Source organism: Oculina patagonica, chromosome 9, assembly GCF_052425735.1.
Source record: "Oculina patagonica isolate OP01 chromosome 9, crgOcupat, whole genome shotgun sequence".
Lineage (NCBI taxonomy): Eukaryota > Metazoa > Cnidaria > Anthozoa > Scleractinia > Oculinidae > Oculina > Oculina patagonica.
Genome location: NC_135766.1, coordinates 21942104 through 21969911, shown reverse-complemented (window position 1 = coordinate 21969911; position 27808 = coordinate 21942104). Strand labels below are relative to the sequence as shown.

The following is a 27808-nucleotide window of genomic DNA, read 5'->3' as shown; positions in this document are numbered from 1 at the left end:
ATTTGAGGAATGTAGCTGCTAGCAGCGCTAGAAATCGTGCGTTTTTACAATCTGCATGGAAGTTTACAGTTCACAAATGGACTTCAGTAAAGGAATCGACCTGTTTTATCGGGTAGACACTTTATAGTGTATTACATGACGTAGAAATAACATTTCATTTCACTTTACACGACGTACCAATCCAGTCAACATGGCGACTGCAACAGAAGTTCTTTCATTTTTGCGCATTTTAACCGCAAGTGCATCAAATGCAACGCCAGCAGAAAAGAAAACAGACTTTGACGAAGTTCTTTTATCCAATATGGAGCGACTAAAAGATACCCTTGGCGAGAAAGGCCGATTTCTGCCGCTGAAACAGCGTTTGGAAAACCGAACAAATGCACTGCACGTGAGTGTTAGAGAATTTTCTGATCAGACGTTCTGTCAAAGTACAGAGATTGGAAATCCGGGTAGTGAAAATGAAGAAAAGGACTTGAAATCGGGAAAGGCAGATTTAATGCGTCGTAAAGATGAAATAAGGTGGACATTCGTGGAAATATGTTTAGAACTTCTAAAACTCCTTAAAGAATCTTTGGTCAGTCTGATGGCTAATGTCAAAAGCAACGATCAGAAGCCTGAACAGAAAGCTAAGAAACGAGGAAATGAAGCTCCACCGTTGCCTGCAGATTCACTGGGTGTAGGTGATCAAAAGACAGTGCTAACAGCCATTCAGTTTGTTGTTATTTTGGGAATTTGTCCTAATCTAATTTCAGGTGTTGGTCTGCCTGTGGAAAAGCGGTCAGGATTTGCTTCTGTACTGAACATTCACTGTAATTTCAAGAGCGAGAGACGTTTATTTGAATGTATAAACACTCTTGTTGACTGCATATCACAGCCCTCCCTGGGTGCCCTGGTTTTGTCGAGACATCTCGGAGACATCTTATCAGGACTTTTACAGATTTGTTACGCACCCGTGTCAGCTTATTCAAATGGCAAATCAGACAAAACTGACTTGAATTGCGACTGCAGCGTTACAAGCCTTTCTGAGAGCTTAGCTAATCATTCACTTGATGATAGGGTTGAAGGCAATGGAAAACCCCACAACATGACACAAGTTGCCTCAGAGGCTAAACCTTTAGCTGGAGATGATTGTTGTGATCAAATGCAGCCAAGTGATGTTTACACATTAACTCAAAAACCCGCAAATGAAACAGCAAACAGTGACAAATTGTTTATCACCTCATCTGAAAGGGAGATGTGTGTTCAGAATCTTCAACAAATTCTTGATCGTGTTTACCAGCCGATAGTAATAAGAGAACTTCTTATGCTTCAAGGGGGATCATCAAGTGCCCAGAAAAAGTCTGCAAAAAATAATTCTGGAAAAGAAAATTTGTGGGGTGAAAATGGAAAAGCTACTGGTAATCAGGGAATGAAAAATGCAGTATCGATGTCACAAACTCCCATATGGATGAGAAATGTTTGTGGCCAACTTCTGTCTGAAAGGCTCATGAAACCAAACGGAGTGAAGGCTGTGTTACATGCTCTTCTTGAAGGATCAGCAGGTATTAAATACAATATAATTGTTAAATCTACAATTCAGGACAAACCCTCTTGACACCTATCCATATTAACTGGGGAGTAGGGATGGTGCAGTGGTGAGAGCGCTCGCCCTTCACCAATGTGGCCCAGGTTTGATTCCTGGAACCGGTGCCATACATGTATGTGGGTTGAATTTGTTGTTAGTTCTTGTCCTTAGTCTGAGGGTTTTTCTCTGGGTTCTCTGGTTTTTCTTCCACCACAAAAACCAACACATCTAAATTCCAATTTGATCTGGGGTCAGGGCCATAGGCAGAATTTTTGCATGGGTGGGTGTGAGCACCGAAGGCGTGAGCACCAAGGGGGGTAGGGGTGTATTCTTTCCCAGGTAATCTTAAAGAATAAAGATGTTGAAGTCCACATTTCCTGCATTCTGCGAGTCACTTTAACCTTCACTTTCCTTTTAAGGTGGACCTTTGTGGGACACAGGAGGTGTGAATGCATCCATCGCCCCCCCCCCCCTGCTTACGGCTCTGGGACAATAGCCACTTTGTGGATATGCCACTGTTAATTCCTATTTATTTTTATTTTATATAGGGGGGGGGGGTTAAAAGTGGCATAAAAAGACATTGAAACAGTCACTCTGATTTTTACATGTAGAACCATTTTCAACTGCAAGTGCTCTACTTGCAAACTTATTCATTTCTATATAACATTAAAATGCTATGGAAACTGGGATGAGCTCTGGCCTGATGGGCCAATAGGCTCAAATGCAGACTTAATCCAGAAAAGGGTATGAAGAGCATGAAACAAGGCTACAAGTGATGACATCTCAAGTCAGGGCTGTCACTAAGGGCCGGGGGCCGGGGAATTCCCCCGGCTGCTACAAGTTTTATCCCGGGCTACTTTGAAACAAAACCAAAACACTGGAAAGTGGAAAATAAATCAAACAATAAAAATTGTCAATTAAAAAAGAACCCTTAAGTTTATCAATACAAACTCTTATTCATCTTTTAAAAAGAGCGATATTACAATTGGTGCGAGGCTCTGAGTGAAAACGCGTAATGTTGAACAATGTCATCTGCTTTCGAAAGCGCTCGATTTTACAACGTGTTTGTTTCATTCACATTCGTTGTCGGAGTTTTTGGCTCTGCGTTGAAATGGCATCCAGAAAACGGAAAGCAGAGGCCGATAACCAAAGAAAACTGGACTTCTTCTTCTGTCCTGGCTCCACTTCAAGGTAAGGTTATAATTTACCGAACAAATAACAGTTCGGGTTTAGTTTCGATCAGCGTTTCCCTTCGAATCGAACACCTGGGATGACACGTGAACGAATTTGCAAAAGATGCATGTTGCCAAGTGGTAGTTGAACTGTGCACAATTTCCAGAGAAAAAAATCTGCCATCAGTTTACTGCATACTTACAACCTCGTCTCGCCTGTTGACTTTTGTTTTTTTGCACATCAACAAAGAAATAAATTAAAGTCTATCGTACACGCTTTGTATGCGTTCCAGTTATTGCTTTGCCTGACAAACAATTGTCTCGTCTTTTTGTATTCCATATCACTGCTGAAATTTTTGACATGTTAATTTCTCAAAGCAATGTTTTCCTTCAAGAAAAACTGAACCAGTTTGACGTTCCCGAAACGTTCTCGACGCCATGTTTTCTGCACGTGGAGTCGTGGTTTCATTCGTTCCCAGTCTTTTTCAACTTTTCTTTTCTGTCACGCCGTGAGTCACCAGTCACGACGGCCGTTTAACTCGGTGTTTTGGTGTGTGTTATCAGCACCGCATGTAACACATTGTAAAACAGTTTCATTTCTGTGACCTGTTTCGCAAGATATTCTAATTTAAGGACTTACAATTCTCGTAGGACTGAAGTGAAGAAAAGAGAGTTAAAAGATAAATACCCCAAGTCAAATCAAAAATGTTTTGTCATGATAAAAGCATACGAGAATCAAGAATGACTCTTGAAAACTAGCCAGACCAGGTCTTGTCAATGCCATATAGAGAGATAACACTTGTAATTTAAGTTGGAGTGGTATAAAAAATTGTATTGAAATCAATGTGTTTTGAGAAACTTTTGTTGCCTAAAACGGCTAAAACCTAAACCTCCGCACCTACCTCCCCCCCTCACCAAATCAGGGTTACAAAAAATAATTTTGTCCCCGCCTACTTTTTTACTTTCCCCTCCTACTTGAAAAGTTAGTGACAGCCCTGCAAGTGACGACATCTTTGCCATATCTGTTGATGTTTCAGGTGGAGCTACCAGTGCCAGCCCTGAATGGAAGAAGTGTGATGTTATTGCAAAAGTGATAGCAAACTGTCCAAGTCAGGCAAAATCAGTTGAGGAGTATTACAAGCTGGTGTCTCCACAGGTGAGCTAGTCAAGCAGTAATTATCACATGAAAAATGAAACTGCAGGCAGCAACTTGACATTATAGTGACTCAAACCTATTTTTAAAAACTCATCACCAATAGTTGAGCTTGGGGAAGGGTGCCTTAGTTATGGTGGAACCATAAATGCTGCTAGAGAATGTAAAGGTATCCATGGCAACCATGAGAGCGGCAACCACCAGGTACCGTCACACTGATAGAATCAGTGGAATACTTACCAAATACTAACCAAATCCAAAGCTTACCCTATGAAATTGTGCGAGGAGTGGGAGCAGAAAGGCATGGCCTAACTTGAGCAGGAGACACACAGATAACTGCATGTCTGCACATGGCTGGAACGGCAAGCATTTGATACCCCCACAGACCCAATACATATGACTGCCGCAATGCGCGGCTGACTAGTATTGGTTTGAGTCTAACTTGGCCAACTATTGGACTATTGTTGTTCAATATGGAGTACCGGTAATTAAGTTATAGTGTGGGCCTCAAATTGAACAAAGTCCTGTGTACCAACATTTTCTAAGCTTTGTATTAACCATCTTTTTACTGTGGCTTGGTTTGTACCATTTTATGGGATCTTCACCTTTCTCTCCCTTTTGCATCACTTCATGCTGATGTTAAAAAGAGGGTAAATAGCCCAGTCTATAACTCATATTGTTAAAAACTAGCAATGGTATATTGCAATTCCTGCGTTTTGATTGGTTAACAGACAATGGTATATGAGCTCATATACCATTGACCACAAATATAGTAGCCGAAACGCCTCAACAAAAACAGCTGGGAAGCTCAAATATTGCAATTCTTTGGGCGTTTTCAATAAAACAAATATTCCACTTGCGCTTGTTGGATATGAGATCATTATAGCCAACTCGGCGCTGCGCGCCTCGTTGGCTATCTACCATGATCTCATGTCCAACGCGCGCTCGTAGAATAATTGTTAATTATTGACCAAGTTACTGGTTACACTTGGTTAATGTGAGGTATAAATTCCTAACAGGTGTTACAACTGTTACACGGACAAAGTACAGGTGTTGGACGGTTGTTTATCAGAGCTGCGTCATGTATCATAATGGAGATGTTATCGCAGTACACTGAAATGGCCCAGAAATATGTCCTCTCATCAATTATTGGTCCTTTAGCCAAAACCACTGGGAATCAAGGTATATGTAGTTACAAAATCTTTGGTCTTGTTTATGTACTTAAGGCAGGAAAAGACTTGCATGAAACATGCAGCTAGTCGGTTTTGTTTTACATGTAATTTAAGATGATCTCAATGTCTGCCTGCCCACTAAAAAAAGTCAGTAAGAGTGTGCAAGGGCTTTTAGCACTTGAGTTAAACTCTCTTGTGGGTCAAGAGTTTGAATAAAGGGTTAGATATTAAATTAGTGATTTTGAGATTTTCCCTGTCAGACAATTTGTCCAGTTATATATTACCTACCTTATTACATGAAATTTTTGCGACACATTAATTTCGCGAATTTCGCGATTCCAAAAAAATCGCGAAATTAAAGTGACGCGAACAATAAGTGTCGCGAACATAACATGACGCGAAAATTAAGTGACTCACATTATGTCAATAATCAAGAAAGAATAAGTTTAGTCAAGGGGTTTAGTACCAATCAACCAATGAAGGAAGGACTCTTAAATGTAAATGGATGTCGTCGTCAATTGACTGACCATAACTCATGCACGTACAAGCATAACCTACTAAAATAACTTGTAGATATTGTGAGAACTGATCTGTTGTTGCTATTGCCGTCTTTGCCATCCTTTGGCGTTGTTGTTCCTTGGATGAAGTCGTTTTATTTATTTCAAGGGCATGTTAAATGATATTGCCGAGAACTGTTAATTGTGTCTTCCCCAAAAACGCGAAATTAAAGTGATTCAAAATACAAAATTTTTGCAAAATCGCGACATTTAAGTGTCGCAAAATATGTGCACCTCAAAATCGCGAAATTTAAGTGTCGCGAAAATTTCATGTAATAAGGTATCTCTTTCAATGAATATTTTTAGAAAAAGTTGTTGGTGCTTTTGTTGACGAGGTGACAGTAGTGAGATGTATTGAAGATATACAGAAGGTGCGTGCAAGTAACTTTTAGCTACAGTATTGTAAGTTATATTTGAAATGAGTTTTATAATATAGTATTGTTTAAGTGATTATTTTTAAATGGATCTGTGAAATTTTATTTCAGATTTAACAGTCATCAGAAACAGGCCTGTTGCATAACTCTGTCATTTGACTATGTCATAAAAAAATGAAAAAGAGTGTCAAATTCCTTTTTGTGGTTTACAAGATTTTCAAGTTTGAAACCACTGAATAGTGATGTGTAAATAATGACACTATTGGTGTCTTGACACCATGTTGCAATTTACAACATAATTATAATGTAATGTTTTGGTAATCATTTTATTCCATGTTTACATTGTATAATTGACAGGGTCGCATGACAAGGTTTTTGCAAATAGCCTGTAATTTGCACAACAAGATGCTTTGCCTAGTTACTTATCTCTTAAAACAAGGTGTAACTCATCTTTCAAACATTTATTGTTTTTAATTAATCATTTAATTTTGTATCTTTTAGGTTTTTGTTTCAGGGTCACACAGTGATACCTTTAGATTTTTATTGCCAATTGTCCATCCAGTTTTTGAACTCTTCTGTTTCACCAGGAAAGGAGTTTCTCATCTAAGGTGAGTGTAAGTAAAAGTCAACTTCTGAAGTTCCAAAAATCTTGAACAATTCACCTTAAGGACAGATTACTACAGTTGAACCTTTGGGGCAGAATCAGATGACCATTGTGCAGAGGTTCCAGGGTGGGGGGACTCCTGTTTGAATGGGATGGGGATGCTCGTCATCTTGCTCCAGGGTGTGAATTACAGAGTTTGTCTCACTTTGGGTTTTGAAGACAGAATTACCAATATTATTAACTATTGAGGTCTGCTTTATGGGTGTGCACATGCATCCAGATTGGTCTGGATTCTCCTCTGCTGCTTTATTTCAAATTTTCTGATGTGGGGTGGGGGACAGGGGTGCTCACTGTCTTGCCTAAGCTAAGGGTATACAAGGACAAAAAGCTAATATTTCTAGCTTCCAAGGTCTTCTTTAGGATTGCACATGAAGAAATAAAAAAGCACAGTCATAGTGTGTTGGCATGAAAAATGGTGTCTTTCAAATTTTCTGACGAGCATCCCTGTCCCTTTCATATGGGAGTTCTTGCTAGGTTGCCATGGATACCTCTGTTTGTGCCGTTATGTTTTTGGCTCTTCAGTACTAGTGTACTTGGCACCTATCCTGAGCTCGTGAGTTTAACTTGCTTTTTTGTTGGCCAAATCTTCGATCCAAACCCTAGACCCACTGAAGTTGTTAAAAGTAGTTTTGATGTTTTATTGTAAGTTTTGATTTGAATATCTTTCAGATCCGCTCTCCAAGCAATCCTCACTCACATACTTAAGAACACTGAGCAATGTCAAACACTCCAATTGTTGTATACTCTGGCTTTTAAACTGAATCCTCCAAAGAATTTAATAACTTCGACATTCAAGTCCTCAGCAGACTCTAACACAGGCCAGAAAAATGATAAACAAAACTTTCATGTTCCTCTTATGATAGAGAATTTTGTGTTTGCACATGGAGATAACGGTGGAGTGACAATCATATATCAAAATGATGATGCTGATGAGTTTGGCAATGCTGACGGCATCTTGAGGGATTTACAAGGAGCTGATTTGAGTAATAGCGAAGTTCGAGCACTGTGTATCGTGGAACTCCTCAATGGTCTGAAAAAGGATGATGTTGCTGGAGACTTCTTTATTTGCCTAATGCAGGAGTTGACAAATATCATATCAGACTTCTCAGATGATATGAGTGCCAAAGGTACTGCATGTGCCTGCTGTTTGAATGATAAATATTTTATTAATATAATAATTTAGTTAGTACAAAGTGTGTTACAGTATGTGGTATCTGTTGTGTTATGAAGATCCTGTATGCCAAAAAATCAATAAAATATTAAAAAGTAATATGTTTCTAAAACTTTTATGAGGAGAATGGGAAGAATAAGACATCACGTCTTTTATATGGCGGAGGACTGAAGAGGCTTGAAGAGTCAAACTTCCGTGATTTGACAGTTTTATTATTTCAAAAAATGTTTTTCAAGCAACCCCTTTTTAACAGTTTTGTCAACTGAAGCTATTTTATGTGTGTCGGATGTGTCTTAAAAAAGTGATGTCTTAGTGTTCTCATTTTTCTAACACCTTCTTGACTCCGGTGTATAGAATGTTTTTATGAGGAGGTGTAAAGTCTTATAAAGTCTCAAAAGGTGAAAACAGTTTTTAGCGTTGTAACACATTTCAATATAACACAGATCTTAGTTTGCACATCAGTAAAACAAATATGTTTAAAATTTCTACCAAAAGTTATTCATTGATAGCAAAGCTGGTCAATTAAGTCTAAAGTTTTACGAGCCACCTTATGTGGTATTATTAATTTTTCAGACACACAATACAGTCTTCTGATCCTTCATCTAATTGCACTCATGTGTGAAAAGCTTGGACACTCTATTCTCAAAAATGCTCCGCAGATGCTGTACTTCATACAGTCTACACTGAAACGTGCCTGTGCCATTAAAGATGTAGATCAGGAGGGACTAGGAATGGCATTTGTTACCGAGACGCTGACGATGGCTCTTGGAATGTTGTCAGCAATGTTGGGTGGAGCAGTTGAGGTAACGTTACTGTGTGTGTTATTCTACCATAGAATCCTTTAAACACTTGAGCCTCTCTATGGGTACCCACGGCCTTCGTTTTCTTCGCAATTTTTTGGCAAATCTTCATTTTTTTTAAACAGATCTTCGTTCATTTTTATTCGCGAAATGTAGTCAAATGCCAAAATTCTGAAATAAAGATATTTTTTGTAGTGTTTACGAGTCTTGACAGTTTTATATCTGAGTGTTCAATTTGATAACACGAATTTTGGTCAATTTCAGATCTTCGCTTTAATCTTGAGATCTTCGTTTTTTTCCATGGTGATCTTCACGTCTTCGATTTCTTCAGAAAAACCCATAGAGAGGCTCACACTTGATCCAGTCACTTGATTCTGGACATTCAACCGTTTGAACATTGAAATATTCAATTCAAGAATGGAATATTGAAGCAAAGAATGAAAATCAAATTTGCAATAATGGAATTATTAATCCACCCTTGACAGGAACGCTTACCGTAAAGTTCCGTGTATAAGCCGCACCCGTAGATAAGCCGCACCCCCGATTTGGAAGCTCAAATTTTGGAAAAAAAAATATACAGACCATAAATTTTGAAGTTCAAGTGAAGTTCTATTGGTAAACAATCAAGTGCACACAAGCACAGTTTCGAGACACTGACACGGTGGTTGTTGCAATGTTTAATATAAATTAAGTCTACGAAAGCTAAATTTCACTTGTCATACCTCCTTTTTAGTTTGAGTTCACAATATCTTAAACTTGGATGCCCTCTTGATATCATTTTTTCGAGATTATCACTTCTAAACACTCCTGAAACGTTCGAATCGTTCGCAAATGATGAATGCTTAGTAGCCAAGCTCTGAATTGTAGAGAGGAGTCTGGGCATTAAAAACAAACATGGCGGCATTTTCTGCGGAAGAAACCACAGGCAGCCCAAGCTAACGATAAGAGCCATAGTACTCTAAGACTCAATTTATAAGGATTTGTATGGGAATGAAACAGTTTTCTTTTACGCCATAGCTATATAGAAATTCGAACGTTTTATGAATAAAATTGACTTACACCGTTGCAGTTTCGTGTTCTTTCTTGTTTGCCAGCTCCTCGAGCAAATTTGAAGCGATTTGGACGAGTTATTGCTTTGGAAGTTTTGAACACGTGTACTTTATTAAATATTCCCAAGGCTGGAAACTATTTTCGACAGCATCTCACTCGAAGCGAAATATCTTCCGTGAAATTGGTCAAATCGCTACAGAATTTCCAGCACCGTAATCTCCGGTAATTTCTCTTTCCTATCGTTGTCCATTTAGTTTCGAGTGCCCTAGTGAAGCGTAGAAAATTCTTCCAAAGTGCGAGTTTTGCTTTTCTTGTTATGCGCGGCCCATCAAACCACACACAAAATGGCGTCAGGTCGACAAAATCGACCTCAGTGGCGGAGGGCATGGCGATATTGTCATTAACTCTTAAATACGCTGTGGGACCCGGAGAGGGCGATTTTCTACAGGAATTAGAAAATCACCGGCACGTGATTCCTTAAACGCCGGTTTTTATTTCCGGTAGAAAATCGCCCTCTCCGGGTCTCACAGCGTATTTTGGAGTAAGTAACAATAACTCCATGCCCCCACCGCTGAAGTCGATTTTGTCGACCTGACGCCATTTTGTGTGTGGTTTGATGGGCCGCGCATAACAAGAAAAGCAAAACTCGCACTTTGAAAGAATTTTCTACGCTTCACTAGGGCACTCGGAACTAAATGGACAACGATAGGAAAGAGAAATTACCGGAGATTACGGTGCTGGAAATTCTGTAGTGATTTAACCAATTTCACGGAAGATATTTCGCTTCGAGTGAGATGCTGTCGAAAATAGTTTCCAGCCTTGGGAATATTTTATAAAGTACACGTGTTCAAAATTTCGCAAAGCAATAACTCGTCCAAATCGCTTCAAATTGGCTCAAGGAGCTGGCAAAAAGAAAGAACACGAAACTGCAACAGTGTAACTCAATTTTATTCATAAAATGTTCGAATTTTTATATCGTAAAAGAAAACTGTTTCATTCCCATACAAATCCTTATAAATTGAGTCTTAGAGTACTGTGGCTCTTATGACTCTTATCGTTAGCTTGGGCTGCCTGTGAAGAAACCACGTTTTTATTTCAAGATTCTTGGAAACTGCTACCCGCAACAGGATAAAAACTTCATGCAGAATAAGAGTTTGTTAATCCAGCAGATGTATTTGCTGTGAAGGTCAATAAAAAACCGAAGCGGTCGGCCATTTGCCTTGTGAGTATTTGCGTTTATCTTGGTGCCTTTTCGCACGCGGCGGAAATACATGCTTCGAAGTGACTGGCAGGCTTACTGCAAACAGCTTTGCAGAGGAACTAAAAGGTAGTGAACAACAACAAAGTTTTCAGGTTGTTATATGTTTATTCAACGACCTCTTGAGAAGTTTTTTTATGAATATTAATTAGGCCTTTGAGAACTCCAACCAGAGATGTTTCCGTAGATAAGCCGCACCCCCGATTTTTGACTTAAATTTAGAGGAAAAAGGTGCGGCTTATACACGGAACTTTACGGTAAGTGTTTTGACTGTTATTTAGTGACTAAAATTCTTCACTGGCGACCAAACTTGAGCCACTAAGGAAATTTAAAAATAAACTTGAAGGGTTGATGCAGAAAGTTGGTGAGGGTTACACACAATGTGTTAGACTGATTTCATTTCAGTGTCCAAAGTAATTTGAATTTCCTTAACTACCGGTAGGTTTAATGATTGGTTTAAAACACTTGTGTCACTTTTTCAACCAACCCCACTAAAATCGACCTTTATCATCGTCATCATTATCATCATCAACATCATCCAAACAAATGCCGTGTTACAAAAATGACACAGTGATGCAAGCTTTTTCAACAAATCAGAAGGAAAACCAAAACCAATCATGACTTGGTCACACACGTTTTCCCATGCTGAATGTGCCGGCTAGTGTACTTGCTTTGAGTTTTGATTGGTGTACTGGACTGTCTGTGTCCTTTGTGATTGGCCAGAGTGGTTATTTTGGTCTTGGTTTGATAACACTGAATGGAAAATCCATCTATCATATCCATGGTATGCCCCAGCTAAAATAATGTAATCCAAACGAAAAATAGTCCAAGGCTGGGTGGGGTGATGTGAGCCAGTCTGCAAAATGTTGACTGGTTTCATTGGTTTCATAAACAAAAATAATGAGGTGACTGTATATCATTGATTTATTTCAGATTACAAAAGAGCACCAACCACTTGTTCAAGATCTTCTTCCTTCACTGGAAGTCCTAGCTGAAGAGCATCCTTCAGAAAAGATCCAGGATATGGCTTGTGATCTGAGGATTGCCATAGCAACGCATGGAGCAGTGTGGAGCCACAGAATGGACATTGCCGCAAAGACTTTAGGAGAGAATACTGACACAGTAAAGGTTGATTCTGGACTTGCAGCAAGCAAAGGTAGTTAATGCTTGGAACCATGTCTTATTTCACCTTACCATCTTCACCTTAAATTTGCTAGTACCTGTTTGTATTATCCAACTACACATTGGGGAGAACAAATAATGTGTAAATTGAGTGCAAATATCTCACAATTTTTGTGCTCCACAAAAGAGGCTTAATAATATTGTTTTGTACTCCACAAGACCGGTTAACCCTTTCGCCATGGGAGAGCACATATGTGCTTATGACGTCATTTTTTGGTGCAAATCTGGCCGATTTTGATGAAATTTTCATACCAAAATGATCTTAATATGGTTCACCATCCCTTGAAGTTTTGCAACTTTTTTCTAAAATTAAAAATTTTATGGTCTTTAATGCATTTGTTATGAACCTACTTGAAGAAAGCTGTAAAATAAGATATGGTTTAGGTATACCTAATACATATCAAGATTTTGACTTTTTAGAACATTTTCGTTTTTACTTTTTAAACCATTATTTGTCAAATTTATCACTTTTTCTGTAATTTTTGATGTGAGTTTTTGGAATACACAGGTCAAAAGCTTTCAAAGGGTATATCATACATGTACATGGGTAATTAAAGGGGGTCTATTTTATTAAATTGGAAAAATCCTTGGTAATTTAGTGCTGAAAGGGTTAAACAAAGGAGTCAAGAATGGTCCCTCAAAATGTCGGAGTGCTCGCAATGCTCGCAAAATTTTAGTGGGTGCTCGTTTGCTCGTGCTCGCACATTTTTACAAGTGCTCGCATGCTCGGTTTTTAGTGGAGGTAGGTTTTTGAAAAGTGCTCGTTGCTCGCAAGGCTAATTTTTGTCAATGCTCGTGCTCAAAAAGAAAAACGCTGTGCTCGCATGCTCGCATGCTCGCAAATGCTCGCAAAGACCATTTGATACCCCTAAACAAGCGCAAATGATTCAAAATAATTAAGCACACAAATGGTTAAAGAATGTTGGAAGTCAGCATTTTGGGAGTCAAGTGTGTGAGTCTGGGGTTTTTATACATTATTTTGACAGATGTCAAAAGACCTGCGAAAATATGGCACTATTCTAAAAAAAGGTCCTGGTGTTAGGTGTGCTGGTTTTGGTCAGGACTTTTTTTAACCATAGTAAGGTTATTTTCTTATTTCCACTATAGGAAAAGAAAACACTAATCTAAAAGAACAAACCTCGTCATCCACCCAAGATGAAACTTCCTCAGAATTTGACAAGGCTTTTTCACAGCTCTGTGATCCTTTGCTTCCTGTCCGAGGCCACGCAATGATGAAACTAGCCTCGCTGCTAAGCCACAGGGATCCCAAGGCTGTGCAAGCCACAGATTCCTTGCTGAAGATTTTCCTGGAGCAACTTACACATGATGACTCATACATCTACCTGGCTGCTATTCAGGGACTTGTCTCATTGGCTGACGTCAGGGCTGATATGGTCATACCACAACTGGCTCAGGAGTTTGCTACCTGCCGAAAGGAGGCTGGAGATGATGCATCCAGGACCAGGGATATAAATGAAAAGGGTTATTATAAATCCAGTGAAACAGGTTGGTATACATGTTGGTTATTGTGTTACATATTGTAAAATGTATTACTGTATTTATTGGGCTATAAGCCGAGCAATTTTTTCACCAAATCTTACTGAGAACTGGTCAAAACTCAATGAAATTGGGGGTTTTGGCTTATAGCTGAGTATTTCTGCCACAAGAAATGGTACTTGAAAAGAGTTAAATTTGAATGAAATATTCATCAATAAGCCGAGCGATCATCAGCAAACAAAAATTAACAAGCATTTATACCTAATTTATATATAAGCATTGGTAGTATAGAAAACATGACAGATCATGCATAGGATAAAAATTCATTAATAGTGGGTTTTAAATTGGTATAGCATAAGGAATTTTGATATACAGTCAACTCTCCCTTAACAGATACCTCTATAAGATGGACACCTCTGTAATATGGACACCTGCTGTTCGTCCCATGCTGTTTTTCAGTCATTTTACCGTAACTAAACTCCCTATTAGACAGACACCTCTTTAAGATGGACAGTTGGAGCCAGTCCCGACAGTGTCCATCTTAGAGAGAGTTGACTGTAATTTGGGGTCATTCCGGTCCCTGTTAATTTTTACTTGATGTACCGACTGCTTATTCAATCCCCTTCTCCTCATTCTCGTATAAAAATAGATTAAAAACTAAACCAATTGCTTACTGTATTTGGTTTAGGGATTGTGGTTTTTACATTTGTCTTATTGATGCCTTTTAGAGTAGCAATCAGTCTCACTTAGAAAAATGTAATTATACAGGGCTGCAAATAATTTTTTTCACTTGAAAGGACATGTCCTACTAAGACACCATCTTGGTCGGACAAAACAAAATTCTGGTCGGACAGATTTTTATTCACCGTTGCTGTAAAATGATTTACGATCAAAAAAGTGTCCGGACAACATGTCTGACCACACTTGGGATTTAGTCGGACATGAGCCAATTTTGGTCGGCCAATGTCCGATGACCGACTGTAATATCTATTTGTTATATCTATAATCTATAATATCTGTAATATAATATCTATAATATCTGTAATACTGTATGTATAATATCTATATCTATCTGTATTATCTATCTGTAATATTTCATGAAATTGCTAAATTCAGTTAAGTTAAACTTAAGAGTTTCACACTGGATTGTGAAATGTATTCCATTTTTGCACATCACTTATTACAACTTATCTGTACTTTCTGCCACACATCATTCACCACCCCTTCCTCGCCCTCTAAAAATTTAATACAAAATCTTAACATCACAGCTAGTTACACCCAGGATTTGTTTATTGCAGTTTCATCTGGATCAAGCCGACCAGCCAGAACTCCTGAACTGAGAATGAAGTTAGGAGAGGCTCTGGTCAAAGCCACTAGACTCTGTGGTGAACTGGTACCTAGATATTCTCAGCAGCTCCTACCAGCCTTGTTGACTGGGGTTAAAGATCCCGAGCCCCTGGTCCGGGCCAGCAGTCTCTCCAATCTTGGTGACGTGTGTCAGTTGTTGAGGTTCTCATTGGGTCCAGTTGTGCACGAGGTGGGTGATCTTGACAGAAAATCTCCCTACTAACTACATGCTACACATTCATTTTAGTAAGTTCCAAAAAGCGAAATAAAAAAAAAAAACGTTTCGAAACGAGCCACGGCAGTGTCGATCGAAATACGTTGTTAAGTTAAGAAGTCATAATAAAGCAACATTTAGCCCTGTTCTGTATTCTCATCCAGCAGAGGGGGCTTATATCTGGGGGGCTTATAAGCGGATTTATTATATGGCTACAATAGTACGCGCGCTCTGATTGGCTGCTGAGCGGGCATTATTTTCTTGTAATGACCGGGCATTATGAAAAATTTTCTCGGCTCGACGGTTTTTTGAGTTGTGAGTAAAAGCTACTAGCGCAATTGCGAAAACGACAATAAATACCGACAAAATGTAACTATCTTTTCAATAACTGAAACAAAAATATTAGCATACCGATACTTCTTTAGTATGAGCGACGAAGAGAGCCACAAAGAGCGAGAGCGAGTTTCACCTCGGTGTTTATATAGATATTTTTAGAATAGCGCTAAAAGGCCATATAATAAATAACTTATTAACCTCGTCCGTTCGGTCATTACAGGGGAATCTCAGACCTCGGCCTTGATGTATTGACCTTGCTATCGCTCGGTCAATACATCAAGGCGTCGGTCTGAGATTCTCCTGTAATGACCTCACTCTCGGTTAATAAGTAGTATGTATTTTTTTTGTTTCCAGGTAGATGGGCCTATAACCAGGGGGAGGGGGCTTATGGCTTATAACCGGGGGGGGGGGCTTATAAGCGGAATTTTACGGTACTTTTTGTCATTACAATGGATTCATCGTTATTTGTTCTGGCGAAAATAAGTAAATTTAATCATGGCTGCATATATGTGTACATTCCTGAGTTGATTTTTCATTAGCACTGACATAGAAATATATTAAACACAAGAGAAAGTGTCTCACTTATTTGTTTTCTGGCAGATTTTCAGTTGTGTGTCATCGGTACTGAAAACAGACAAGTCAGCTGAAGTTAGGCGTGCTGCAGTACTTGTCATAACTTTACTACTGAGGGGACTGGGGAAGAGCATAATGGAGGTGAGTTCATTCACCAATGAGAGTAAGGACGTTATCTAATCAGCCAATGAGGGGGCAACACTTGCATAACCTCGCCCATGCTTACTGTCTATTCCTGGGGCACAGCACTGCACCTGTGCAGCTATTCCTCAGACAGGGAAACTTGGCTTCAGTCAGAATTTTAATTGAATAGAATGGCTAGGTATCCTGGCTCCAGTTTCAAGCAGTTGCCTAATTACACCCGCTTTCAGTGTTAAGTGCATAGCTATCTTTCTACACTGATCCATCTTTTGACATCGTCTTTCGACGTGCTGTTTGAAATAGTCCAGTCATTTTGTGGAAAAATAATGGGTCAACCTGCAACTAATTGCAACAGAAGAAATTCCAACGGTTTTTGACCGACAAACGTATCGTTAATAACATAGCAAAAGTCCCAGAAAATCCCGGCAGGAAAAGTTATGGAAAAATGGGTTTTTTTGAGAAGCTCCGAGACACGTTTTTAGAGATGCATGGAAACGAGGCTGAATAAAGCTTTTACAAAAACGTGCCTGTTTATGCCTTAAAAGTCACAAATACAACAAAACTTGAAACGATATCTCAATTTGAACGTTTTCTTATTTTAGAAATCAAGTTAATTTGGGATATTTCATCTGTAGACAGCTTTAATATTAAGTCTATTTTAGGTGCTCGCCGCGTAAAAAATCGCAACCCTGTGCATAGGACTAAATGACATTATTTTATTTTATCTGAAGCGATTTTTTAGTGTTTGTTTTTTGTTTTAATGTTTAAACCTTTCTTCAAAAATAGTTCTATAATTCAGGAAAGCTTAATTTTCGCGTGGAACGTTTAAGAGAAAGAAAACAGGAAAACATACAACGGTTTTGTAGGAAGCCGACGCCATCGATGTTCACACTTGCACTTTTCACCCTGACCAGTGTGCTGTGTTTGACGCTTGCACAAAGTTTAATCTCCGTCGAAAACAATGGCTTGAGAACTTTTATGTTCTGTGTTCTGATCAGGCAAGTGTATTCTGAGTTCTCTTTAAGCGGAGTTTTTTCTTTCAAAACGGATAAGTTTCCCTTTGCTGATTCATAGCGAGTTTTCTGCGGCTACAGTATTTCTTTCAGTCTTTTAACGCAGTTAAAATGCGACGTATATATTCTGGCTTCAAAAATATTCACTTAAAAGCGAGATCACCTAATAAGATGCTGCAGTGAGTTAAAATAAAAACAGTGTCATCCTTTCTTTTTTTTATAAAGAATGATATATTTCCGAAAGGTTTTAAACCCGATTGCTGAATTTATTTGGCTAAACATAGAGCGTCTATGACTCTATTGCACGTTTGGCGCTATCCTGGTAATTTTTAGACCAGCAAGAGCCTAAAATGGATGAAATAAGTTGTGCGATTTGCCAAAAAAATCGCTTGAAGATGACATGATATCTTTCCGTCTGAAGGGAAGTCAGGGTATAAACTGCGCAAGCGCAGAGCGCAATGACAACATCCAAACTGTTCCCGGTCAAAAGGTACACAAGACATGTCGCCTCGCGTATTGCCACCCTAGTAACATTGCCCAAGCCAAGAAACAAGAAATTACAAGGTCGCAAACTTCAAGTAAACGTCGTTCATTGGATCGCAAGAGTGAAAAATTCTTTAGCTTTGAAATGTAACGAAATTCATTTTGGGAAGCAAAAGAGAAAGCCAGGAGAAGTGTTCCGTGTGACAACCCTCGAGACGAGAGAGACTATACTAGAGACATGTTCTAAAAGAGGGCATTCTTGAGCTAAAGTGGTACAGGCGAGAATTTTATGCCCATTATCTGCCAGCCGTCGATGCCGTATACCATCAGGCATGCAACGTCAACTTCAGGACAAAGAAAACAATTGCCAAAAGTATTCAGTGCCTCAGATCAGCCTGATAGTAAGAAAAGAAAAATCGGACGTCCACAAGATGAAGAAAAAACAAAGCTTTTGTCAAAGTGGTGAGCGTTTTTAAGGAGAACGACGACAAACAAATTACTGTCATGGATCTAATGGATAAAATGGAGGAGTATCTTGGTGACTCAACTACTGCCGCATATAACTGCACCCTTATGAAAGCAAGACTTCAGGTACACTTTGGCGATCAGATTATTATAACCGAGATCAACGGAAAGCCAAATGTCGTAACATTTAGAAGTACCGCATCAGCTATTCTACACGAATTTCACTCACAACAAAAGGGTGTTGATCTGGATACGGAAAAATTAAGTATAATCAGAACTGCCTCAAGGTTGATCAAGAATGACATCGAATTGCTTAAAACATCTAACGAAGTCTACCCTTTGATCGAAACAGAAAAAGCCAGCCACGCTAAAGATGTTTTTGGAGGGTATTCTGGTTGGTAAAGATAACGCGAAATTAGCATCAGTTGAACAGGATATTGTTCAGGCGGCGCGACCAAGAGTGATTCTTGTGCCTTTACAAGTTGACTTAGCAGTGCAGCTCCATCACAACTTTGCATCGCGATTTCAAATAGACACCCCTCATCGCCATGGCTTCTATTCTTCATACCAAGAGCTACAGCTGTTTAATAAGAATGCTGCATTGGACCAGGGAACTGATATACCAGATAATGACAGACCAACCCATGACGGTAAAGCACCTTTTATGGCATGGGCATGATTTGTACCATCACTCCTGGCACTACCCGAAAAAGAAGCGTCCCGAGACGAAAGATAAGTCCTCAATACATCTCAGCAGCTGGAAAAGTTGAAATACGCCTGCCATTTGAGCCAAGGCAATAGCAAGTGGAAATAAAGTACATTAACGTAGTTGTTGCAAGAGCACTATAGCTAGATCCCACAGCGAGTTTGAAATACGGAAAACGTTTCCGCTGTTTAACACCACACACCCAGCATGGACTGGGATGATGCAAGCTGTCCACCGGGGTAACCATTAGGGGAAGTCGTCAATAACACTTCTACCGATGATTGACCTGAACCCAAGTGACGTCACATGTATTTCCTCCACTCTGAAATTTGTGTCTGAACATGCACGGCGCCACAACATCGCTAATCCCATCATTTGGTGGAAGGCGTTCAACATAATCAGCACCGAACCAGTTAACAGTGACTAACGCAAAATAATTTTGCGATTTAGTGCCTTTCACACACAAATGACCTCCCTTGGGAGCATTGGTCAAATCACCAGTTGGCAGGATCAGGGTTGTGGGGAAGTTTCTGGACTTAATATATGTGTCAAACGCCATTGCACGCGCAGTCCGCGCGCACCTCATATAATGAGATTTATTTTGCGACAAAATACTTTTTGATCAATTTTTCCTCCGGATGAAAGTTTTCAGGCATATATGAAGTACATTTCATGGTTTTTGGATGAAGTGAATGAAAATTTGGCCATAAACAAGCATAATAACAACTTTTGTTTTTGAGCCTCGTTTTCATGTTACGCAAAAGCACGACTTAGAATCCGTTAAATTTTCGAGATGTTCCCATGCACGGATCCTTGGGGACTTTTAGTATGTTGATCTAGAGACTTATTCGAAATGATTGGCGGTCAGAAAGCTTCTGTTGCAATTAGTTTCAGGTCCAACCACAAAATGACTGGACTAAAATGAGCCAATAAAAACTGATGCATACCGATGTTGGTTTCATGCAAATCAGCCCACAAGTTCAGAAGGTCATGCTAGTGGGCTGTGATTGGCGGATTTTGTATCCGTCTTGTTTATTTAGCTCGTCGAGAGATGGATGGCGATAGAAAGCCACTATGCACGTAACACTGAAAGCGGGTGTAATGTGTCGTTGTCTTTGAATTTGTCAATAGCAAGACCTTTACAGTGCGGCTACTGTAACCGGGGTCACCCAGACGAAGTTAGCTTCAGCCAATGAAATGTCGAGTACAGAACAAAGAAATTTCAACTTCTTCGTTCGCCACGAAAACAGATCGATACAAACTTTGGCTGTATGACGGCGCTGAATTTTCAATCAATTTCAATTGCATCCGTTTTGAACTTGAGTGGTTGTGACAGCAACATTTGGAAGGTAAATATTAGCGATGTTTATGTAAGAGAAGTTCGAAACTGTGTAAAAACGGGGAAAGAAACGACCGTATCGTCTGTGTCAATGGTGCGTGGCGGAGTTCGCTCGTGACAATTTCAAGTTTTCTCTACGGCATCAACTGGAGTTTTGGTAGCTGTACCATTTGGAAAATAAATACACGTGATGCTAGCGAAGGAAGACATTCTGCGCTGTATAACGTACCAGTGAAAGTGGCGATGCCAACATTTTTTTGTCGTTTGAGTAAATAAAAATAAAATTTCAATTTGTTCACTCGTGAAGCTTATGTTTTTGCGTGTTTATTCAAGCTAGCTGAATTGCCGAAACTTTCGGATGTAGTGATACGGCCGATACGCTTTCGGTGGAACTCAACGATCGGACATCGCAGAAAACTAAATTTATCACGCTGGTAATGTGCTTCGTTGTTTGCAAATACGCCACGCACTTTGCCTAACCTATGACCGTCGCGTTATGATGCCGTAGAGAAAACTTGAAATTGTCACGAGCGAACTCCGCCACGCACCATTGACACAGACGATACGGTCGTTTCTTTCCCCGTTTTTACACAGTTTCGAACTTCTCTTACATAAACATCGCTAATATTTACCTTCCAAATGTTGCTGTCACAACCACTCAAGTTCAAAACGGATGAAATTGAAATTAATTGAAAATTCAGCGCCGCCATACGGCCAAAGTTTGAATCGATCTGAAGAAGAAGAAGTTGAAATTTCTTTGTTCTGTACTCGACATTTCATTGGCTGAAGCTAAAAATGTAGAAATCTTTTGTTTCAGTTCTGCTTTATGATTGGTTAACTTTGTCTGGGTGACCCCGGTCACAGTAGCCGCACTGTAACAATGTGAAATTTTGCCAATGGGTGAATAGCACTTAAAATACTGTGACAAACAACCATTGATTAAGATGCACAGTTGATAAAAAATGATTTTTACGTGACTTTTTGTGTTTTCTTCTCGTCATACTTGGCTATTCTTCATTCACAGGTACTAAGCTCAACACTTAAGGACATATACCAGTTGTTAAAGATTGTGGAGTCAACTGACGCTGATCACGTGACTAGAGTTAATGCACAGGCTGCTCTGGAGGAACTGGACTCTATTACAAGAGATTACTTGTTTCCTAAACCTTCTTTTACTAAACGTCTTCAAGTGCTGCCTTGATCAAGAAATACCTCACAGAACCTCACTCTGTAAACAATGCAAAAGAGCGTACTTGTTTTTAATACCCTCATACTGAACACTTTAAAAGTACTGCCTTGGTAGAGAAATAAACTGATCATAGAATTCTTGTCTGTTTGTGAACCTTTTGCAAAAGATTATGTCGGCATAGGCGGCGGAGGGGGGGGGGGCATGGGGCTGTAGTCCCCCAAACGAATTTTTTTTTTTTTTTTTTGGGGGGGGGGGGGTCAGCTCAGGGAGAGATCTCGAGAACTGATTGATTCCTTAGCGTGAAGGTTTGTAGGTGATGCCGTGGACACGTTTGAGCCAATAGAACAGCAAATGACCACATGAGTCATAGGGGGAATCCCTCCCCCCGGGGGGAGAAGGGGAGTCCCATATAAAAGAGACGGGAACGCTCCACCTCTGAAGAAGACCAATCTGAGTGTGGCCCACGTTTTTTGCTCCCTTTAAGATTCCATTTGCTACAAATATTGGCCATTACTATTCCACTATTGCGCCATTTTACCATATTAGGGCAAAAGAACACGCAAAATATGCCACGTTATTACACTGTAGAACAGGGCAAAAATACGGACAGACAAACCTACGAAATACGGACCCGATCTAAGTAGATAAATAGTGAAAAATAAATCCTATATTCGATGGTTTATCATATAATACGAGCGGTCATTTTGCTCATTGCACGTATTTTTCCTCGCCCCTACGAAGCTCGTAAAAATACTACGCAACTCGCAAAATATCCAAGCGTATTATATGTAAAACCATCGAATAACGTGTATTTTGTCCTAAATATTTAGGTGAGACCAAAATCCGTAATTTACACCCCTGAGCGAGACGACGATTACCCCCGCTCCTTTCAAAAAGGAGTCTTCCCCCCCGGGGGGGGGACTCGCATATGAAAGTGACGGGGATGCTCGTCGTCTCGCTTAGGGGTGTAAATTTCGGACTTTTGGTCTCGCTTAGGGTGTTCCGGGAAAAAACGCCCAAAACGCCAATATTTTTAGCCAAAATGGTCTCGTTTAGGGTTACACACGAAGAAATATACAAATATAAACTCCATTCTTAGTTTTTTGGTATCTTTTAGGGGTCAAGAAAGGCTTGAGCCACACCCAGATTGGTCTCTTTTAGGGGTTCTTTTCAAAATTTCCGACGAGCATCCCCATCACTTTCATATGCGAGTCCCCCCCCCGGGTCTTCCCCGGTAATAAGCAGCGAATCGTACGAAAATGATCATAAAAAACCGTTAAAATTCACATTCTACATCACAACATTTTAAGGTGAGGGCGAAATGAAATACAGAAACAAACACATGAAGAGCATTTTGTGTGGTACGTAAACGTTGCCTGTAGTAGCTATGAAGTTTAATACATATCCTGATATTTTACCATCGTGCACTCAGATGCCTTGAGCCCTGTACCACAAGGTCTCCCTACATATTTGGCCCAAGCAACTGAAAATTGAGCAAAATGCGATTGCGACCAGATCTGCGTCAATCTCCGACGGAGATCGATCGGAAGTCACCGCAGATCGAGGTAGTTGCGAATTAATCAATCAATCAATCAATCGATCGATCAATCAAAACTTTATTTAACGAGGGTGATACGTAATATTTTTTCAACAAGTAAATTTGTGGCCGGCCTTCTTTTATGTACTAAAAGTTAAAAATCTACTTTAAACAATAATCTAATTTAAAATCTAGTTAAAACCTAATTAAAAATCGAAATGTAAGTTAAAAATTTAAAAGAGTATTGTCTGGTAATTTGTTTAGCGGGGGATCTGCCGTTATTTTTTTGTCTGATTGCAGGTTAACTTTCGCATGTTCAGTGTGATGGCGTCACATAACAACTACTTATTATCGTTAGTAGAAAACGCAGAAAACCTTTTACAGAGCCCGGGGCTACTGCTATTGTGCAGTTGAACTATGTCACGGTATTTTTATGGTCATTTTTCTGATTGCTTTTAAATTGAAGGAAACCGAAAAATAGTAGTTTTCTAAGGAAGAAAAACACAAACGGAGTAATGAAAACATGAAAACAACCATAAATAGTTTGGACTGACAAGTGTTGAGACGGATTATGAGCAACAAACTTGAAAAACTTTGCCAATTTTTTCAAGTTGAGATGTCCGTGACGTAGCTACTTTAAGCTGTTTTTTTTTTTTGCGTTTTATATGTGCGTAATCACTTTAGACAACAATATACATTTTTTTCGAATATGTCCACTTTTGAGAGGGTTTTGAGATTTTAACGTTATTTAATATGTTTATTTTATCTTTGGTTCGCGGTTCGTCTCGACCAAAGAAAAGTTTCGTGCGATTAGCCTATTTTGGGGTTTCGTAGGCCAGTATTGCACATTCAACCACAAATAATTGCAGCACTTTGTACTTGTACTGTTTACTTATTTCCTCTGACTCATTTCAGTGAAAAGTAAGAAAGACAAAAATCTTTTTCTGATCAGGCTTATTTCCCCGGGGGGGGGGGGGGGTACTCCATATTGTGGCCTATACGGGGAGGCTCCGCCCGAAAGGGGTACCTTTTTCAGGCTTCAGGTATATAAAAGGGTAGGGATTTCACAAGTTTAGGTATATGAAAGGGTATGTAAATCCGTCATTAAGGTTTTTTAAGGGCCTTGAATTAAAATATTTCGAACAGACGCACTTTATGGCTGTATTATTTTAATTTATAAAGCGCAACATGAAAATGACAAGAAAACGTCCTGTTCTAAGTCTATGCCAAGTCTTTCAGGTATATAAAAGGGTTACCTTTTTTCAGTAAAGGGTATACGAAAGGGGTACCTTTTTTCAGTAAAGGGTATACGAAAGGGGTACAATTTCTGTGAAAGTGGTATATAAAAGGGTAAAGGGTAAGAGCTTGGGGCGGAGCCTCCCCGTATAAAACTTTTTTGAGTGCCCCCCCCCCCCCCGGGCTTATTTCTACAATTGCCCTGGTGTGCTTAAGTTGTTAATTAACCCTTTCCAATTCACGATCAGTGTGAAAATGATTTTCATCGCTTTCGGACCACCCGGGAGGTCTGTTAGACAAGGTGGTCCTCACGGGAGCTGGTTGTTCAGTTTGACTCTGTTTAACTCTTCCAGGTTTTGCATGAAAAATTTACACATTTTATGTTAGACTAGAAACAAACTAGGCTGCTGAGAAAAAAGCTTTTTAGCTCAGTCATATGTTACGTTATACTTCAGGACAAAATTCTTGGACCTTACACAAAGTCAGTCATCTCTCGGAAAGTCTATTTTAGGTTTTAGGTTTGTATCATCGTCGGGGCTTGGAGGATTTGGGGGGGGGGGGGGCGGATACTAGACAAAAATTCAATACGGGGAGGTTCTGTATCCCCCTTATACCGTAAATGATTGAATAAGCGCCGCGGCGCTAATTTGGGTATTTACAAAGAGACCTCTTGTATTTGAACCGCAATACTTTTACAAAGAGACTGAGAAACTGTGTTCGTGTCACCTCTTGTAGGTCCTTTCAAATTCGTAAATAAAATTTTCTCTGCCATTTTGTATACTCCGACTCGTTAAGTCCCAACCATTTCTATATCTACAGTACAGCCTAAAAGAGTTACCCGTTTCGGGCGGAATCTCCCAGTATATGAGTCCACCATAGGGAGTACACCCCGGGTGTCATCGCAGGGAAAAATTTTTCTCCGTTTGCGGTGTAAGTTTAATTAGCTTACCCCGGCACATCGTTTTACCGATCCAGGCTTGCTCTACAATTCGCGGTGATTATTCTCATTGCTTTGTCGGTGTGGGTTTTCCTATCCGGTGGTGCTTATCTTGTTTCCTCTTTTTGTACCGGCCTTGACGTTATGCGTTGAGGGTAGGCTTTGGCGGATTGTGCTAGCATAATTTTTGGCATAATTGGAGTAAAAAAAAAAAACAATTTTTTTAAATGAGCACTGCCACGGCATAATTAGCAAATTTTAGCCGTTTTTGGAGCATCAATTCAGAACATTTAGTAAATATGGTGTATTTTCTACAGAAATAAATTAAATCAAGAGAGAACTATATTTTTTGGTTCAGTTAGTATATACAGGTGTGATTGTTAAGTCTTCGAAGGCATTTTACAAAAGGTTCAGAGATGCGAGCAGCTAATTTGGACAGCTGACGGCCGAGACAAACTGGCATAAAACACAAATAAATTTACAACAGTTAATTTGAAAAACATCATAATTTGGTGTCGTTATTGCCCGCCTCAATGTACAGAATCTGCGTCATTTTGTGAGCATAATTTGGGAATTCAAGCATAATTTTGGCATAATTTGGCAACATTTCGAGCATTGCTAGTAGCATGTAATATGCCACTTTTAGGAGCACAACCCGCCCAGGCCTAGTTGAGGGCCTAAATGGCAAAATACCACCGGCGCATTTTTACGAAAATAACTCCCTTCGAAAATAAGCTCGTTGTAATAATCCGAGGTACAAATTCCTTCCGAAAATATTGCTGAGTTATGACCACCGTCTCATGATACAACTTTAGCAAGGTTAAATAAAGTAAGGTGGCTCTGAGCCCATCGAGCTCTGATAGATTTTTTTTAACTTTGCTAATAGTTGTATCACGACATGCCGATCATAACTTAGCAAAAAAATAACCGAGCTTATTTTTGAGTTATTAGCACTTAATTAAAGCTAAAATCAATGGTGTTGTTAACAGGTTATACCGTTTCTATGGTAACCACTAATGTCACGAAAATGATCATAACATGTCGGCCAATGATTGGGCATTTTTTATATCATTACTGTAAAAAGCAATTGATCAAGTGTTGTTGTACTGACCCATCTGGAAATTATAAATTACGGATTGGTCGGGATTGAAACTGGCAGACAAATGACACATGCATTTCTAACCCCCCCCCCCCCCCAAAAAAAAAAAAAAAAAAAAAAATCGAATTTGTCGTTCTCGATGATTTAGACGATAATTCAAAATTATTTTTTCTTTTTAAATAGTGTTGTCCCCTTTAATAATTATCTGCAGATTTCCATCTGCCTGTATTCATTTGTGAATGGACTTCAGAATTTTGTTATTTGGCTTAGTTCTAGATTATTGTAATCCAATTATATTATGTTAGTTCTATGTTTTAAGGTTATATACACATGTGGGATAATATTAGCAACATTGATGTTTTTTGTTGTAATCAAAAATCAAACCAAAACCATTTCTTAAACTGCGCAAGACACACCCTACCCTTCTTCCCAGGGTTCAACAGTTAATCAAAGATGTAGAGCTATAGAGATAAAATGACTTCAAATATTAAATAAATAAATAAATGAATAAATAAATAAATAAATAAATAAATAAATGCATCTAAAGCAGAAATTAACTGACCTAAAACAACTGGTTAATGCAGTGAAATTTTAAAACCAAACTAAATACGCTAAACTAAAACTAATAATAACAAAAACAAATGTTTGTCAAGTAGGCCACCTATCATTTAAGGGGTTTTCAGGAGGGTCCTCTAAACAAAAATCTTATAAAGACAATAAAATTGATATACACTTAAAATTGAAAAGAAAAATCAGCAATCTGAAAACATGTAAATGCTTGAAAATTCAATAATAAAAATTGTTACAATGCTAGAATAAAGAGCGATTAAGTATTTTGAAAAAGTTTTCTTTAAAATTAAATTCGGATCCGTTTTAGTTCTTAAAACGCGCAAAATAAATACAAATAGTTTTTTTTATTTCTTGTACACTGGTCCCAAAGGTTTTCTACATTGCTTTAAAGTGGCGAGCGAAGAAATATTTTCTCTGTCGCGCATTGTACTGTATCGCCGCTACCGTTATACAGATAAGAAAACTTGGAAAGCTAAAAAGACAACCTCGATAAAATTCATGATAATTTGCTGAGTTTCTTATACGCTTAAATTATTATTCCTTTACAAACTTTTGAAGTCTCTTGAGTGATAACATGGTTGTTTTTAAAAAAGTGCAGTAATAGGGAAGTAATAAGTAAAAAGAAAAAAAAAGAAGAAAAAGGAAAAAAAGGTAGGCACCCAGCGGATTTGAACCACTGACCTCTGGTTTACTAGACCAGCGCTCTAACCAACTGAGCTAGGGCGCCACACGTGAGATTGAAGTGAAAATTTATTGGATATCAAGATCATTACGGGTTACTTAATCCGTCAAATGTTGGCATAGCAACACGACCGTTCGCAACGAGCCGCTTTGTACGTAAGTGAAGTGAGTGTAGACAATTGTATAAATATTGTCACGGATCAGTTAAAATGTCAAACTGCTTCGATCAACAATAGACCACCACACGCACTTGGCCGCAGGGTTTATCACTCGCTGAGGGCGACACGACATCCCAGTTCGTATTATTTACTTTCTCTGCTTAATGAAT

At 39.1% G+C, this 27808-nt stretch overlaps 1 protein-coding gene and 1 non-coding gene across 2 annotated transcripts; one reads left to right on the top strand and one right to left on the bottom strand.

The window, feature by feature from the left end:
• The first annotated feature begins 164 nt into the window (after nucleotides 1-164).
• LOC144666094 (transport and Golgi organization protein 6 homolog) lies at nucleotides 165-21555 on the top strand. The gene is made up of 12 exons (XM_078527441.1): nucleotides 165-1541; nucleotides 3774-3892; nucleotides 4909-5071; nucleotides 5925-5989; nucleotides 6494-6600; nucleotides 7326-7783; nucleotides 8401-8630; nucleotides 11869-12091; nucleotides 13225-13623; nucleotides 14913-15151; nucleotides 16112-16225; nucleotides 21256-21555. The coding sequence occupies exons 1-12, from the start codon at nucleotides 191-193 to the stop codon at nucleotides 21430-21432; spliced, it is 3645 nt and encodes a 1214-aa protein (XP_078383567.1). The 5' UTR covers nucleotides 165-190; the 3' UTR covers nucleotides 21433-21555.
• A 5897-nt stretch (nucleotides 21556-27452) lies between these two features.
• On the bottom strand, nucleotides 27453-27526 carry Trnat-agu (transfer RNA threonine (anticodon AGU)). Its single transcript has one exon. It is a non-coding gene; the product is annotated as a tRNA-Thr (tRNA).
• Between the last annotated feature and the right edge of the window lie 282 nt (nucleotides 27527-27808).

What these genes read in the sequence shown, in the direction of transcription:
- LOC144666094 (XM_078527441.1), top strand. Translation starts at nt 191, where the DNA reads ATGGCGACTGCAACAGAAGTTCTTTCATTTTTGCGCATTTTAACCGCA. An exon ending in TCTTCTTGAAGGATCAGCAG is followed by an intron (nt 1,542 to 3,773) that starts GTATTAAATACA and finishes TTGATGTTTCAG; the next exon opens with GTGGAGCTACCAGTGCCAGC. An exon ending in TGTTGGGTGGAGCAGTTGAG is followed by an intron (nt 8,631 to 11,868) that starts GTAACGTTACTG and finishes GATTTATTTCAG; the next exon opens with ATTACAAAAGAGCACCAACC.